The sequence below is a fragment of the Hevea brasiliensis genome, chromosome 18 (assembly GCF_030052815.1).
Source record: "Hevea brasiliensis isolate MT/VB/25A 57/8 chromosome 18, ASM3005281v1, whole genome shotgun sequence".
NCBI classification, from domain to species: domain Eukaryota; kingdom Viridiplantae; phylum Streptophyta; class Magnoliopsida; order Malpighiales; family Euphorbiaceae; genus Hevea; species Hevea brasiliensis.
The window spans coordinates 41024370-41043166 of record NC_079510.1 but is presented as its reverse complement, the minus strand read 5'-3'; the positions used below and the strand labels follow the sequence as shown (position 1 = coordinate 41043166).

The window sequence follows — 18797 nt, the reverse complement described above, 5'->3', positions numbered from 1 at the left end:
TAATTTCTCATAGTAAATGTAAAATTATTCTTCGAGTTAAAATTTGTTTCTTTCTTTTTTACAATTATTTAATGATTAAATTATATAAGTTTATGTATTTAATTAAATGTAAATTTAATTTTAAAAATTATTCTTCGATAATCTTTAGTTTGATATTCAATCATTAAATAATAAATTTTTATTAATTAATAAATTAATTATAATTTCATTAATCATATTTAATTTTTAATTATTCTTTTATTAATAATAAATTATATTTATTATTTAAAAAAATTATTATAAACATAATTTTATTTTATTTAATGAATCATATAAAAAATATATTATATTTTTTCAATCAATTATATTATAACTGAAAACTAATAAAATATTTTTTATTTTGATTATGTTCAATTTCCTCTTTATTTCAATTTTGTTTGAATAATATTTTAGAATCATTTAAAAATTTGAGTAGTTAAAAATTCAATTTGATTTAATTAATCATATGCTAACCCCTTATTAAGCTCAGTAAGAGAAAGAAAAGTTGAAGAGCTGCATTAAAGCTATTAGATGAAATTAGTTTAGCTTTATTGTTGTAATTTTTTTTAGTTAGCTAATTTCAATTTGGCTAGTATGACGACGGCCGACACTTTTGTTCTTTGTATATAAGTTAAAAATAAGCTTCAGAGTGTTTTTGGTTTAATTGTTTAGATGCCTATTAATTATATATAACAGTTGAATCAAGATATTTGGTGAATCTTTAATAAAAAAAAAAAAAAACTAATAGAATATTGTTAGAAATTCGAGAAGCCCAAAGCATCTAAGAAAAATTCTCTAATGAAATAATATATTTATGGATTTGATATCACATTAAACCTTATCTATTTCTGATATGAAAATTCTAACACTTGAATATTCATAAAAATCTCTACCTCAAAATGTAAATTTTTTCCATATGGGCCTACTCACATTATTAGAGATTTGAAGAACTCAAAGAGGCACTTAAGAAAAATATCTTTTATTGAAATTTGTAAAATAATACAGTTATGAGTTTGACACCATATCAAACCTAAAATCATAAGGTAATTAGTTTATGGATCATTTCCTATTTATATGTTTCTCACTCATCTTTTTTTTTATGTGAAAATTTTAATAGTTGAATATTCTTCATAAATACCTATTAGTTGCATTTTGTATTAGTTATACGATTACAATTATTCATAAAATGTAGTGTTATTTTTTTATTATTTGATAAAAACAATCTTTAACAAATCCAGAAAAACATATAACTTGAATAGGGTGTTTGGTATGAGATTAATAAGGATGATTATTACCCTTGTAACTTTTAACTTTTATTAATATTGTTTGGATATTTAAAAAGATTAGATTAATTTTTCACTTCATTAATACTCATGCTTTTTCAATGGTTAACGCCCTTTACTACAATATTAACTATTTTAGTAGTTATCAACTGTTTTACTAGCTGTTAGTAGTTAGATTTTTATATAGTTGATAAAGTAAAATTATTCAGTAAAAATAACTGTTGAATTAGTTGTTAAATATAAAAATAGTGATATAATTTTATTGATAATTATCAAAATACTCACTCAACTTTTAAAAGTTAAGAAAAATAACTTTTTATAAACGACTCTCTCAATTTCTAAATATTAATATAAATATTATATCATTAAATAATATAAATAAAAAATAATATTTAAATTATAATTAAAATATTAAATATTACCTTAAAAAATATTATCACATGAAACTTAAATGTTACACTTAAATGCGTACATTAATAATTATTCTCTTTAAACTACGCAATCTATCAATTATCAAACCCATGTTCATTAAATCCTCAGATTTCTTGATTGACCCGAACACAACGCAACCCATCAAGCTGCGACTCCACTGCCACGTAAATACCACGGAACTACTCTAACCTCAAGACGTTCAACCTGCAAGATGAGCCTTCTATCGCTGTAAAGCTCAGTCACATCATCGCAACGGTGGGTCATCAAGGTTTGCCCTAAAATATCTCTCTTGTTTTTAATAATAAAATAAATAATTACATAGTAAAATACAATAAATTAATAATTATATCATTTTACATATATTATCAACAATTAATATTATGTTTAGATGAAAAGAAAATAAGGGAGAAAAAAAAATTGAGAATAAAGTAATTTTATTTTTTATTATTTACGTTTGAATTGATAAAAAATAAAAAAAAATTTGAGAGAAAAAATAAAAATTTTTTATCCACTTCTACTTTTTTTTAAAATAAAGAAAAAATAAGAGAAAAATATAAAAAATTATAAATATATTCTTATATTACATAAATTTTTATTTCTTAATCTAGAGATAAAATTATAATTTTATTATTTATAAAATAACTTTTCCTCTTATATTTGTTTTTCTCCATCAAAACAAAAGAAAAAAAAAACATATTTTCTCCTCAACATTATTAATTTTTTTTTTGCCATTTTTCTTCTTCCAATCCAAACACAATATAAATAAAAATAACTAAACACTTAACATAAATCAATAATCATCAATTATCAGTTAACACTTATTTCTAAAAATATAAAGTGTTTATATATAATATTGCAATTGAATGGTCAAATTATTTTTTAAAAAAATTATATTATTTTAAATATTATTACAAAAATAATTTATAATTTTTTATTTTAATATTTTTATGCTTAGAATTTATTAAATTTAATTTTTAAATATTTTTTAATAAATTTTAATTAATATATTAAAAAAGCACCTTTCTCGATTAATAACTCAAATGACAAGCAAATTCAAAATTATCACTTCACAATATTTCTTTACTTTTTTTTTTCAAATGAACATTGTATCCATGTTTTCGATTTTAATATTAAAATATTGCAGATCTATTGCAAATAAAATTTGATTTATTTTTAATAAAATTTGAATTTTAAAACTAAAAGAGAAACGCATCATTAACTTCGTAATTCTATCCTTCATTCCATTTTTCGGAATTTAAAATGAGACTCCTTATCAAGATTATGAATTTTTATTATTAAAACATATCTTTTTAAAATTAATAAGTTTTGACTAACAATATCAAATTAAAATCTCAATCAAAACTAAATATATAAAAAAAATGTCTTCTTAAACATGAGATCACGAGAATATAATTTGGATTGAAGTATAAACTCATCATAAAATTCATATCTAGATCCGTTTCATTATAGATCTAAAAAATAAACATGCGAGATTCATATAAATTGATTCATGGTGAACTGGGTATAGGTAAGAAAAATTTTAAACTATATTTATATCTTGAAGTGTGAGTAAAGAAAAATTTATAGGCAGAGTCTACGTTATCTATAAATTAAATCAATTAAATCTTTTCACATCATTCATGCTTATTTATAATTATATAAATATAAAAAGATAAGTAATAAAATTAAATGACATATTAATCTAAATATATCATAAAATAATTTAATTTAAAAATAACTTAATATATTAATTCTAACTAAAAATTTCTCATAATAAAAATGGTGTGATAATGCGAATATGCATAGCAAAATTGCAAGCACTGCGTGAAATATGGGCATGCATGTTATTATCAATCTCCATTCTCCGGTCCATTTTCTATTCTTACCAATGATCAAGGTGGCACTTCGAACTTCAAAGGGATCCAAAATTGTCACCCGTCCCATATTAATTAACATGACTCAGAAATGTTACTGCAATTGACCTGCCGTAACGTGTGGTGTCTCCAGTTTATGGTCCCATTGTCATATCTTGATCGTCACTGAGGGTTGAGGCCATCGTTTACTTCCCCTGCCGTAACATTTGGTTCACTCCAAGGTCATTAACGAGTCTTCGACAAGTGCTGGGCTACTTTTGATTGGTGTTTTTTTTAGCATTTTCTCAAATTACTTATAAAATCACTAATCTGATTACATTTTCTTGAATATTTTCTCCCTCTATAACGATGGGATAACTTACTAATTAAAACTCTAATTGCATTCGCATTTTTTCACCCTCTATATTATTTTAGTAAATAATTTTAACTTCACATTATTTTGATAAATATTTTTTATTTTGACTTTATTTTAATAATAAGCCTGTATAAATTAGTGAAGTTCCCTTAAAGTGATATCAATGCAAAACATGGAGAAAACAAGGAAACAAATGATATTTCTTTCCCTTCTTATCTTGCTTCTCACAATGGGAAAAGAGTCTTTATCAACACCACCACCACAGCCTCTGCCTGCTCTTGGCAAGCACTTTGTGCTAATACACGGTGCAGGTCACGGTGCCTGGTCCTGGTACAAACTTGTGCCCCTGCTAAGACTTTCCGGCCACAATGTTACTGCAATTGACCTGGCAGCTTCCGGGATTCATCTTCAGCAGGCTAAAACTCTCCGGTCGGTGTCTGATTATCTCCGGCCGCTAAGGGATTTCCTGGCAGCTCTGCCACCGCAAGAAAGGGTGATCCTTGTTGGTCATAGCTTCGGTGGGGTTGCACTTTCCCAAGCCATGGAAAGATTTCCTGAGAAAATTTCTGTCGCAGTTTTTCTCACTGCACTAATGCCTGGCCCATCCTTCAACATTTCTACTCTTTTCAAAGAGGTATTCAACATTTCTACCATCATACTTTCTTTTCTTTCAACTTCTCATTTTCTGATGTTTTCCTTGCGAGCCTGTTGAAGTTTTCAAGCGGGCAACTTCCTGAACTGGACAACCACTATGCATATGATGATGGCCCAAACGATCCTCCAACCACTGAATTTTTTGGCCCAATTTTCTTGAAAAATGTATTGTATCAGCTCAGCCCACTTGAGGTAATTATAAAGAAGAAGTAATTAATATATATTTACCAATTTACACAAGCATAAACATGTTTAATTAATTGTGTGCAGGATTGGACATTGGCAACATATTTGGTAAGGCCAAGACGTTTGTTTAGTTATGAAGACATGTCAAGGGAGATCCTGCTGACAACAGACAAGTATGGATCGGTTAGAAAGGTCTTTATAATTGCAGAAGAAGATTTGATAATAAAGAAGGATTTTCAACAGTTGATGATACAGAAAAATCCACCCAATGAAGCACAAACTGTTCTTGGATCTGATCATATGGTTATGATGTCTAAACCTATGGATCTTTGTACTATTCTACTACAAATTGCTGACAAATATGTCTGATTTCACCACTTCTTTATAAGGATGTTACGTGTATGTTAGAAATGTAAGGGTAAACATTGTTAATAAACGTATAATTTTATGTGTTAACAGTCTTCTTTGACAATTTGTGCTTTATCTAAGCAGAGGTGCTGCTCTCATCAACGTGGTTGCCAATGTCCAATCCTGTACAACAAATTAGCCAACACTGTCGGAACATTTACATTTACTTCCATTACATTTATTTGCTTATATTGTATAAAGGGGAAAAAAAATCTCATTATTTGATTTTATCAAATCTCATTTTTGTTTTTAAAGAATACCCTTCTATAAAATATGTCAAAACTCATACCTCAATTGGACTGAGCTCATACAATCTTGATTTTAATTGGATGGGGCCGAGGGTGGGAGTAGTTGGAGGACTTTTAGGGCCATCACCATACGTATAACGGTTGTCCAGTTGATCACCTTGCCTCCTTGATGACTTCAATGGTTAAGAAGAATATGGTTTCAAGAATTATGAGATCATAATTTACATATAATTATTGCTCTTGCATAAATGAAAATTTCAGACAAGAATGGACCAACATACCTCTTGATAAACAGTGGAAGCATTTAGGGAAGGACCAGGCATAAGAGCAGTGAGAAAAACTCCCACAGAAATTTTATGAGGAAATCTCTCCATGGCTTGAGAAATTGCCAATCCACCAAAGCTATGACCAACAATGATCACTTTTTCATGGGGTGGTAGAGATGCCATTAAGTCCCTCAACGGCTTATAATGATCAGAAATTGACATGAGATCGTCAATTTGTTGTGGGTCGATTCAAGATGCAGCTAAATCTATAGTGTTGACCTCGTGTAGCTCAAAATAAACATTGATTTTGATGATAACAAAACTCAAATAGAATCTAACTCAATTTTAAGTAATGTGTAGATTCTTTATCTTATTCATGAAAAATCTTTGAGGTTGCATCAAAGGAGGAAGAGCACTAAAAGGCATCTCAAGACGAATTAAAGTTGAGAAAGAATAAGATTATGAAAGCTAAGACTCAAAGTAAAGGTATGAAAATCATAGAGTTAGAAATTGAGTCTTAGGATTTATGTAAAAACAATAGATGAAAGTTTTAGTCAAATGGAGTTCAAAATTTATTTTTCTTTTAATTACTTTATAAAATTTTCTCTCATCATGACCTTGGATATTGCTATTAGAATATATATTTTTAAGGTCTAAATTAGATTTTTAAAGATTACAATTTAAAACAGGCATCTGGTAAATTAGTTTGCTAACTTGTTTGCTAAAATATTAGTTTGCTAATGTGTTTGCTAAAACATTAGTTTGCTAACTAGTTTACTACTGTCGCCAAAAATTTCATTAGTTTGCTAAATGATCAGAGTTGCTCAACTTCGCACAAAAAGACAAAATAACGGCTATTTTGCCTAGAACAGAGGGTATGACGTTCTAAAAAGGTTTCAAACAGTTTAAAATGATTTGGGACTATAAATACAACTTCTTTACTTCATTTTACACTTGATGAAAGCTTACAATTGCACTCCAATCTTGATTTTTCATTTATTGTTTTCATTCAAGAGCTTTAAAGTGTTTGAGCTACCATTGGCAAATCAACTCATCTCTTCTTTATAGTTTGATTTGTATTGAGTGAGAGCGGGTGTTAAAACATTAAATTGCATTTAAGAGAGGTTGTACAAGCACCTATTGAAGCTTGAGAGTGTGAGTGCTTGAGATAGCACTTGTCAAGGGTTCAAGCTACCTTGGCAAAATCTTGGTGTTGAAAAAGTTGTAAAGGACTTTTGGTCTCTTGCCTTTAAAGGCGCAAATAGTGGAGAGAAGACTCAAAGAGGGTTTTTGGAGAGAGTGGATGTAGGCTAGTTAAGCTGAACCACAATAAAAATCATTGTATTTGATTTCTCTAACCTTAATCTCTTTACTTTTGTGAAATTTAATTTCTATGCATGATATTGAATGTTGATTGAATAGATTGAGTTGATATACTTGAAGATATATTGAGTAGGTTGAGAAATTAGTTGAATATTTTGTGATACATTTTATGTCAAAATTTGCTATAAATATTGATTGAAGCTTGAATTGAAATTTAGGGATACATTATTGAAACACATATCACTTTCACTATATATAAAGGAGCACCTAGTTGAACAAAGCCACAATTTTTCATTAGGCTACAAGCAAGGGCCGAAAAATTATTTAAGTCCAATTCACCCCTCCTCTTGGACTATTTTGGGACAACAAATTGGTATAAGAGCTTGTCTCTCTTGCTTAAGGTGTCACAACCTTGGAGTGATCCGCAATGGCTAGTTCATCTAGCAACACTGCTGGTATACCCGCACCACTAGCTAAAGGCTACTCAATTACTAGACCACCACTCTTCAATGGCACTAATTACTCATTTTGGAAAGTGAGAATGAGAAATTTCATACAATCTGTAGATATTGATGCATGGAGAATTATTAAAAATGGTCCACATGTTCCTCAAAAGAATGGTCAAGAAAATGCTAAAGTTCCTAAATATGAAGATGAATATGATGACAATGATTGGAAGAAAATTTTTATAAATGCTAAAGCTATTAATATTTTGCATTGCTCACTTGACCTTAATGAATACAATCGTGTTTCAGGATGTCAATCTGCTAAGGAAATTTAGGAAAAGCTTGAGGTCACTTATGAAAGAACGAATGTCGTCAAGGAGTCCAAAGCAAACCTCCTTATCCGAGATTATGAGCTATTTGAAATGAAGCTAGGAGAATCAATTGCGGATATGAGTACAAGGTTTACCGATCTTGTCAATCTTCTCAAAGCACTGGGTAAAAGATTTGAGGAAGCCGAAGTTGTGAAGAAAATTCTTAGATCATTTCCAAAATCTTGGGAAGCAAAGACTACAGTTATCCAATATACCAAGGATTTTAAAACATTCACCTATGATGAACTCATTGGATCTCTCATTGCACATGAGATGGTATATAAGAAAGATGAAGTTGAAAATGAGCAAAAGAAGAAGAAAAACATTGCTCTCAAGTCAAATAAGGATGAAGATAAAAAGAAAGGAGTTGTACTGAAAGTTGACTCAAGTAACAACTCAAGTGCTTCAAGTGATGATGATGATAAAATGGCTATGCTTGCGAAGAAATTCAAAAGAGCTTTCAAGAAGGGAGGAAGTAAATACAAGAAATTCTTGAAAAAGTATACTCCCATGGATAAACGTTTCAAGGATTCAAAAGAAGAAATTGTATGTTATGAGTGTCACAAACCAGGACATATCAAGCCTAAATGTCCATTGCTTAAAAAGAAGAAAGGAAAAGAAGACAGGAGCAAGAAAGCTATGAAAGTGGTATAGAGCAACAGTGAAGAATCTTCAAATGATGAATCAAGTGATAAGGAGACTGCTCACCTTTGTATGATGGCATTTGAAGAGAAAGTCAAAAGTTCACAAAAGGAAGAAGAAAGTGATAATGAGGTAAACTCTCTTGAACCTCCTAATGTAGAGAAACTTAAACTTGCATTTACTAGAGTATATGATGAGTATAGAAACTATAAGAGAAAGTGCATTAAAATGAATTTAGAAATTGAATCATTGAGATCACAAAATATTGCCATGTCCAATGTGTATAAAAAAAATGAATTTTACAAAGGATAAATTGCTTTGTTTAAAGAGCTAGATTTGGAGTTAAAAAACTAAAAAAAAAACTTGTGAAAAGCTCATTGAGAAAAATAAGGTTCTTGAAGCTAAAATTGAATTCTTGACAAATGATTTGGCAAAATTTACAAAAGGAAAAGAAACTCTAGATGTACTTCTTGAAAACCAAAGAATTTCAAATGAAAAATATGGAATTGGTTTTGATGGTTTCATGAACTATGGTAAATACAAGAATCATTTTATTAAAGCATCTAAATCCTCCTTGCCTAATGTCACATGTTATTATTGCAATAAAAGAGGTCATATGATTAGTTCTTGTGCACTTAGGAAGGGTCTCCTTAAGGTAAAAAAGGTATGGGTGCCAAAGGGAACCTTACCTAAAGTCACTAACCCCCAAGGACCCAAAGTTATTTGCGTACCTAAAGCTAAATAATTAAATTTCAGGTTTGTTTCAAAGGGATGAAGGAAAGTGAAAAATGGTATATAGATAGTGGTTGTTCAAAGCACATGACTGGTGAAAAGGACAAGTTTTCAAAAATCACAATGATAGATGGAGGACATGTGAAATTTGGAGATAAAGGAAAAGGAAAAATAATTGGAAATGGCACAATTGGAACCAAACCTTGCATTGAAGATGTGTCACTTGTTAAAGGTTTGAAATACAACTTGCTAAGTGTAAGCCAACTTTGTGATAAAGGTTTTGAGGTAAAGTTCACTTCTTCCCTTTGTACAATCAATAACTTAGATAATGACACATTGTTCATTGCCAATAGATCTAATAATGTTTACTTGCTTGACATGAATAACTTTGAAACTAATCATGGTATATGTCTAGTATCTTTTGATAATTCTAGTTATTTATGGCATAGAAGATTAGGATATGCAAGCATGCATACACTCTCAAAATTGTCTAAGAAAGAACTTGTTAAAGGTCTTTCAAAGATTAACTATGAAAATGAATTTCAATATAGGGCATGTGCACTAGGAAAGCATACTAGAGCATCTTTTAAATCTAAAAATATTATTTCTACCACTAGGCCATTAGAATTGCTTCATCTTGATTTGTTTGGACCCATGTCTCTTGCTAGTCTTGGTGGGAAGACATATGCCTTAGTTATTGTTGATGACTATTCAAGATATATATGGACATTCTTCCTTGCTCATAAAGATGAAACTTTTGATAAATTCATCTCTTTTAGTAAAATGGTTCATAATGAAAAAGGTTTTTGCATCACATTTATAAGGAGTGATAATGGAACTGAATTTGAAAATCATTTATTTAAGAAATATTGTGATAAACATGGAATCAACCATAATTTTTCAGCTCCTAGAACACCACAACTGTCACAAGGTATTTTGCGGTCGCCTGGACGAACACTCACCGAAGTGGGAAAGAGTGAGGAGTCGCCACCTTAGTTTTGAGGGAAACTAAAGAAAACCATTTGTGAAAATAAATTAAAATGAAACCACTTCAAAACAGAGATTCTAGGTTCGGGGTCCGTAAACGGGTGGGGAAGGTGTTAGGCACCCCACCTCGTCCCTCAATAAGGGTAAGTAGATTTAATTTCGCGTTCTTTATAAATTAGTTAGGAGGGCTCGAATGAAAATGTTAATCCTTTTGATAAAAGGAATATTCGATTTTTCACTAATTCGGACTACCCAGATACATAAGTAAATGAGACAATCTTAGTGAGTTACTGTTGTTTGTTAGTTGTGTTAGGAGGGTCATTTTATTAGAATTAGATTTTAGGAATTGGATAAGAACTCTCCTCCAATCTCTTTTAATATTTGTTAAAAAAAATTTTAAGCTTGAGGATCGGATAAGGACTCTCCTCCGACCTCTTTTAAATTATTTGTTAAAATTTTGGGTGGAGAACCGGATAAGAACTCTCCTCCGATCTCTGTTAAATATTTATTAAAATTTTGAATTAAGACCGGATAAGAACTCTCCTCCGATCTCTTTTAAATATTAAAATTTTGAGTTGAGAATCGGATAAAAACTCTCGTCCGATCTCTGTTAAATATTTATTAAAATTTTGAATTGAGACCGGATAAGAACTCTCCTCCAACCTCTTTTAAATTATTTGTTAAAATTTTGAGTTGAGAATCAGATAAGAACTCTCCTCCGATCTCTGTTAAATATTTATTAAAATTTTGAATTGAGACCGGACAAGAACTCTCCTCCGATCTCTTTTTACTTGAACGAGGGTCGAATAAGGGCTTTTTCGACCTCTTAAAATCTTACATATTGTGGTAGCCTAAGGTTAAGGGTTTTGACATTCGAAGATTCCGAGGATCAGAAAGAAGGTTCTTTTTAACTCTTTGGCACCTCGGAATTAGACAGGGGACATTAAACCAAACTCTACAGACCTCCTATGTGGTCGCCGTGCCAATAGCTTTTGATGGGCAATACTCGATCTATTTTGTTTATTTAACTGATATTCGGTTTTATTCCGCCTTATGGCGTTTTACCCAATTACCTTTTGTACTAGCCTAGTAATTCAACTTATCCATTTCCCTGACTTATTGTTCAGACCTTTTATTATTTTAAAGGAGCGCTTAAGATACAGTTGTTTACAGTTTATCCAACTACTTGCATGCTGCTCGGGGCTAGAACTCTTGCATTTAGAGGTAACAAGGAATGACAAAAGAACGAACTGATCAACTCAGGAATGAACTCGGGAATAACTTTCTTCGTGAAATGTAAACTCGGTAAAAATTATAAACGTAAAAGCAATAGAAATACGTGAAATAAAAAGAACACTCGATAAAGCTACGATATAAACACTTACCTGTAGGGAGCCAAATCTATTGAACCGACTACGAAATCACCAGACGTGATAGGACGGCGAGCTGATGGCCCGATGACTAAAGTTCACTGTGAAATGAAGGATACTTTGCTAAAATGGAGTGAAAATAAAGATGAAAAAGTTAGACAGCGAGAGTGTCACAGGATAATGAACGGCCTGAAAATGGAGTTTCAGTATTCAAAAATCCCCTTTTGCAAGAAAATACTTCAGAAAACTAGTTTCAAAAGTCTTTCCAATAGCAGAGTAACGAGCTGAATTAATTTTCAGAGTTCTTCCACTATAATTACCACCTCTTCAATATTTTTTTTTTCGTCCCCCTGAATAGTTTTCATGCAGGTATTTATAGGAACCGGGTGCTCTCCATGAAGGGTCAAGATTTATTTTGAGGGAAATGGAGGGTCAGGATTTCAAAGGACATGATCGGATGCTTGAGAATTAAAGAGAATCAAAATGAATGGCCGAGATCATTCTCAGGATACTTGTCCTTTTCTTCTTCTAATCTGACAGTCCGAAACTTCGTTGACCTGGGCGATCCAAGGGCTGGGAATAAAAGGCGCCGGTCTTGTCGTCTTCTCCTTTGATCTAAAGGCTCTGGACTCATCCTTGCAAGTGAGATCAACAGTGGAGATTGGGATGTACAGGACTGTCATGACATACTCTGGCACCTGTCAGCATTGTGGGCGATTCTCAGGCGTGCGGTAGAGATTTCGTCTGCAACGCTTTAACTACCTTGGTTCTGATTCTGACGACGGTTATTGGGATTTGTCTTATTCTCTTTGCCTTCCGATCTCTCTTCTTTTTTGATCTTCTTAACACGCTCCTTTTTCGATCTTTCATACCGGTCTCCCATCTTCCGATCTCTATTATTCCAATCCTTTCCTCAATCAGGCCCGGTCCAGTCAAAGCATTAATTCCCCTTGATTCCCGAAGTGTCCGCTTTGTTTTCTGCTTAGTAATAAATGCCCGATTTTCTCCTATATATACCCCTGACATAAGAGACTTTCCTTATTCGATTTTCCTCTCTCCCTTCTTACTTTCCTGTTCTAGCTGCTCCGGCAGTAGTTCCGGCCACGTTTGTAGCTTTTGATCCCTTTCCGATGAACCACTTTATTCCCCGACTGAAAATTTACGATCCCGGTGATCGAATAATCGTGATAACCTTATCTGATGATGGTGAGAGAACTGGACCAATTAACCGATCTGGATTGCGGACCTCGATCGTGCCGATCTCGAGTCGTTCGACCGGTATGATCGACGAACCGATTTCGGCCGAGAAAATTGCTAATGTTCCGCCGACCCTTGGCGGTTGCTCTTCCAAGTTTATTCGGCTTGTCACCACATTGGGTGTTCCGACAGCGGCTTTCCTCCACATTGGGTGTTCCGACAGCAGCTCGGTTCGGGTCGACGACACCCTTTGGATCAGTCACAATCTGGGCTTTGACGTAGGCCCTTTAGATAGGATGTTCTGCTGATCTTTAGAGATCGGCCTTTTAATGTAATCATATATTTTGGAAATAAAAATCTTATTTCGCCAATTATCATCTTATTGATTATTTTCCGATCTCTGATGTATTTGTCCAATCTGGTTCCTAACTAAACAACTCTTAACTGATCCTTTATTCAAAATATTTATCTTAATATGCCGATCTCCAGTTAACCGATCTCTTTATGTAATTTTGGAATATTCGAGAGACGTGTCAGAATAGCTGGCGAGTCCCGCTAACCGATGCATTGCCTGGAACATCGTGAGCATTAAATGCTCGGACGAGTATAAATAGGGTTGGGGTTAGCCAGTTGCTCTCTTATGCCATTTTCGGTCTCGCAAACAATTCCAAAATTCTCTCGATTTTTCAAGCTCTTCCGACACCGATCAAGCTCCGGTAAGGGTTTTGATCATTCTTTTATTTTAAGTTCTTTATTTCTTTTTGAAAATGAGCGGCGCCGAAGGTCAGAGAGCGGCAAGCCCACTTTCCGTCCACGTTTCATGGTCATCGGATGAAGTAGAGGTGGTTGGGCCAAGCGTGCGACCCGAACCTCCTAGGGTCTCGGTTCCAGCTCAGGGGCAAGCATCATCATCAAGGCACGCGCCTTCTTCAGGGAGAGAGAACCTTCCTATGGACGAGCTGCCGTCAATCTTGCAAGAAACCGACCTGCAGTCATTCAGCCAGGAGTATAACATCCGGCCCGATTCATACGAACTTATCCGGTGTCACGGTGATCACCGAGCCGATCACTTCTTTGAAGAGAACGATATGATCATGATATACGAGGAACAACTAAAAGTCGGACTGCGGTTCCCTCTCGATGACTTCTTCAAAGAAGTTCTAAAATTTTTCCAAGTGTGTATCGCCCAAGTTCATCCGAACTTGTGGCAGATCTTAGTAGCCTTCCGAGGCCTCTGCCGAGCTAAAGGATTCCGTCCTACGCCTAAAGTGTTCGCCGAACTGCATAGATTAACCCGTCGAAAGGACGACGAGTACTGGTTCTTCCAGGCGAAGCCACATTGCTGGCTTTTCACCGACCTGCCTTCTTCCCTGAAAAATTGGAAGAATCCCTTCTTCATTTTAAGAAGCAAAATTCTGAACGGCTTTGAGGGTTTCCCTCGTAGCTGGCTACACCAAGGCCCCTTAATTTTGAAGCGTCTCGTATTGAATAGGGAGGAAGAATTGATAGTGATGGAGCTGAAGGATCAGGCGGGCCAAGAGAAGTTCTCTTGTTTAGATGCAGTAACTGCTGAACTGTACCATTGGACCATGCAGCTGCTCACTGGTCAAGATCAGGGGCTTCAGCTCTCTGACCTCGGACTTGGTACTTTCTATATCTATGATCCTTGAGCCTTAGCGATCTCACTGACCTTTTCTTTGTGCAGGTATGGCGAGAGACGAAGCTTCCAAGGAGAGCCGGAAGCGAAAGAGAGAGATCTCTCGGAAAGTATGGGAGATGAAGTGATTTGAACTGCTCCAGACCCCTGGTCATGAAGCTGAGGAGATGCAAGGGGGTTCATCTCAACCTTCAGTGCAGCCAATCCCTGATGTTGAAGTGATCCGATCTCCTCCTCACCAAGAAGAGCCGCCCCCACCTCCTCCAGTTGTTCCGAGCACCGAGGGGGGTCCTTCTCAGCCTCCTGTGAGGCCCCTTTCCCGGGGCGCCCAGGTCCTGCTTACTTCACTGGAGAAGAACCGGACGGTTCGAGAAAATCCAGGCTTCGCTAAGGTCCTGGGGTCATCCATTTGCCTTCGGGAAGACCGGGATAGGCTATCTCCGGATACTCTTGATAACATTTTGACCAGATCCATGAGCCTGAACGTGGAGTGCTTGGTAAACCAGCACATTGTTCGGGAGAAAGCTCATCGCCTGGGCAAGGAAGTCGAGAAGATGAGTCAGGATATGTTTTCTCTCCAATCCCAACTCTCATCCGCTCGGGATTACATATGTGAAATTGAGGGGCGGATGAAGTTCTATGAAGACAAGCTGGCCGAACAGTCTCGTGTTCTGGCCGAGCGAACCCGTGTTCTAGAAGAAGTTCAAGCACTTCGGACCGATGAAGCTGCTCACATCGCTCACCTTACTGAGGAACTCAAGGCGAAAGAAGAAGAGATGGTGACTGGAGTGGCTGGCGCTTACGTGAATGCCCACAGAGATCTCCTGGCTGAGCTCAAGAAGTGTTACCCTGAAGAGGACTTCTCCTGGATGGCCAACCTGGCTCCCGAGGATGAAGGTGAGGAGAGTGAGGAGGAGGTTGAGGGTGAGAGGGGAGACGGACAAAATGTAGATCAGGCTGGGGGCGATCCTCCAGCTGAATGACTTGTACAAATTCTTGAAATGAAGTGAAATGAAATGCGTCTTTTGTTCGATGAATAGTTGTGATCAGAAAAATTTCTAAATTATTAAACACTTGATTGTCTGAGTATGTTGAAATAACTGAAAGTGATTATTAACCCAAGTGTGAGAGATCGGAAAACAAAATGAGCACGAGATCGGCAGAGAACCAACGCTAAATGGGACTTGATTAAAATTGGAAATTTGGCTTGAACATTTAAGATCGGAATCATCATTAAACCGGAACGGAACCTTTGATTATTCTTAAACTCTTGAAAGAGAGATCGACAATAAAACTGGTAACAAAGATCTAGTGTCAGTTCAATTTCTTTTGTGAAAAGAGATCAGGAATATACTTGACTGGTCAGGAGATTCGACAATGGGTTTGAGAGCTCAGTGAGTGATTTGAGAGACCAGTAAGGCTTTAACTGACATGAGGACTTAGCGTTGATTCAAACCCTTGTGAGGAGAGATCGGAAATGTGGTTAAATGGCAAGGAGAGATCGAAAATGTAATTGGCTGGCAAAGGGAGACTTAGTGCTGGGGATCAGTTTCAAAGTTTATTGATTCTAGGGGTCGGCCAAAATATGGTGTCGACAACAACAAAATGGGGTTGTAGAAAAGAAAAATAGGACTTTGTAAATAATGACTAGAACCATGTTGAATGAAAATAATTTGTCAAAGTATTTTTGGGCTGAAGCTATTAATACTTCTTGCTATGTGTTGAATAGAATTTTGATTAGAACAATTTTGAAAAAGACCCCCTATGAGCTTTGGAAAGGAAGAAAATCAAATATTTCATATTTCAGAGCATTTGGATGTAAGTGCTATATCTTAAATAACAATAAGGATAACTTGAAGAAATTTGATGCTAAATCCGATGAAGGAATCTTTCTTGGGTATTCAACAAAGAGTAAAGCATATAGGGTATTTAATAGAAGAGTGTTAGTCATTGAGGAAACTATTCATATTTTGTTTGATGAGGCTAACCCTTCTATTAGAAGGAAAGATGTTTTTGATGATAATAATGAGCAGGTGTTTGGAAAAGATAATGTAAAATCAAGTCAAGAAATGGAACAAATTGATGACAAAGATGAAGAAACTTAAGGAGATACCACAATAGATGTCCATAATGCCAACGATGATCAAATCAGTGAAGAAATGCCAAACTTGAAAGAATTATAAATGAATGAACCCCAACATGAAGATTTACTTAAAGAATGGAGATTCCATAGAAATCATCCTCTAGAAGACATCATTGATGATCCATCTCAAAGGATGATGACTAGAGCACAATTGAGAAAATATTTTGGTAATGTTGCCTTTGTTTCACAAATTGAACCTAAATGTTTTGAAGAAGCTCAAAATGATGAAAGTTGGATTCTTGCCATGCAAGAAGAACTCAATCAATTTGAGAGAAATAAAATTTAGAATTTAGTGCCTAAACCCAAAAATCATTCAATTATTGGTACTAAATGGGTTTTCAGAAACAAAATGGATGAAAAAGGCAATGTTGTTAGAAACAAAGCTAGACTAGTGGCTCAAGGCTACAACCAAGAGGAAAGTATTGATTTTGATGAAACATTTGCTCCGGTTGCTAGAATTAAAGCTATTAGAATGTTGTGTGCCTTTGCATGTTACAAGGATTTCATGCTTTATCAAATGGATGTCAAGAGTGCATTTTTAAATAGTTATATTGATGAGTAAGTGTATGTTGCACAACCTCCGGGTTTTGAAAATCATAAGTATCCAAATCATGTTTATAAACTTACTAAAGCGTTATATGGTTTAAAACAAGCTCCTAGAGCATGGTATGAAAGGCTTAGTAAATTCCTTTTACAAAATGATTTCCAAAGAGGCAAAGTGGATACAATACTTTTTGTTAAGAAGCATCATAATGATATGCTCATTGTGCAAATATATGTTGATGATATAATTTTTGGTGTTACTATAGAATCTCTTTGCAAGAAATTTTCTAAGATTATGCAGAATGAATTTGAGATGAGCATGATGGGGGAGTTCACATTCTTCCTTGGACTTCAAATTAAGCAAATGAAAGATGGCATCTTCATAAATCAATCAAAGTATATCAAGGATGTGTTAAAGAAATTTAAAATGGAAGATTTGAAGAGCATGGGCACTCCTATGAGTTCAACAGTTAAAAGATTGCTTTCATTCAAGAGCTTTAAAGTGTTTGAGCTACCATTGGCAAATCAACTCATTTCTTCTTTATGGTTTGATTTGTATTGAGTGAGAGTGAGTGTTAAAACAGTAAATTGCATTTAAGAGAGGTTGTACAAGTACCTATTGAAGCTTGAAAGTGTGAGTGCTTGAGATAGCACTTGTCAAGGGTTCAAGCTACCTTGGTAAAGCCTTGGTGTTGAAAAAGTTGTAAAGGGCTTTTGGTCTATTGCCATTAAAAGAGCAAATAGTGGAGAGAAGACTCAAAGAGGGTTCTTTGAGAGAGTTTATGTATGCTAGTTAAGCCGAGCCACTATAAAAATCATTGTGTTTGATTTCTCTAACCTTAATCTCTTTACTTTTGTGAAATTTAATTTCTATGCATGATATTGAATGTTGATTGAATAGATTGAGTTGATATACTTGGAGATATATTGAGTAGGTTGAGAAATTAGTTGAATATTTTGTGACGCATGTTATGTAAAAAATTGCTATAAATATTGATTGAAGCTTGAATTGAAATTTAGGGACACATTATTGAAACACATATCACTTTCACTATATATAAATGAGCACCTAGTTGAATAAAGCCATAATTTTTTCATTAGGCTGCAAGTAAGGGCCGAAAAATTATTTAAATCCAATTCATCCCCCTCTTGGACTATTTTGAGACAACATATAGCTGTGACATTGTAGCTAGCAGATCTTAGCAGTGGAACAAGCTTGTACCATGACCAGGCACCGTGGCACGCACCATGTATTAGAACAAAGCGCTTGCCAGGAGTAGCAGAAAGAGGCTGTGATAGGGTCCTGTGCACCATATTGAGAATGAAGATGAAGGAAACTAAAGAAAGTTTTCTCTTTATTTGCTCCATTTTTGTTTGCTTTTATTTTTTTTTAACCAGATTGCTTTTTGTGTTCAATGCAACATGCAAAGGCACAAATATATAAGTTTGGCTCCACTCCTTTTTATTACGTTAAAAGGTTAGGTTTAACTTTAATTACTGAAGCAAGGACCGTATGTTCTCATGGGCACGACCCATTTGCTGGGAAGGAAATTATTTTAATCTCTGTGACTTAAGTTTTTACTTATGTGAAGATTTGATGAGTGTACTTAATAATATTAAATTTTTTTAATAATTTAAAATTAATAAAATATTTTATTTATT

General features: G+C 34.2%; 1 protein-coding gene and 1 pseudogene across 1 annotated transcript; one reads left to right on the top strand and one right to left on the bottom strand.

Moving 5' to 3' along the window:
• The first annotated feature begins 4119 nt into the window (after positions 1-4119).
• LOC110642104 (methyl jasmonate esterase 1) lies at positions 4120-5258 on the top strand. Its single transcript, XM_021794051.2, has 3 exons — positions 4120-4596; positions 4677-4808; positions 4887-5258. The coding sequence occupies exons 1-3, from the start codon at positions 4126-4128 to the stop codon at positions 5169-5171; spliced, it is 888 nt and encodes a 295-aa protein (XP_021649743.2). The 5' UTR covers positions 4120-4125; the 3' UTR covers positions 5172-5258.
• Positions 5259-5282: 24 nt separating this feature from the next.
• LOC110642109 (methyl jasmonate esterase 1-like) lies at positions 5283-18671 on the bottom strand (annotated as a pseudogene).
• Positions 18672-18797: the final 126 nt, after the last annotated feature.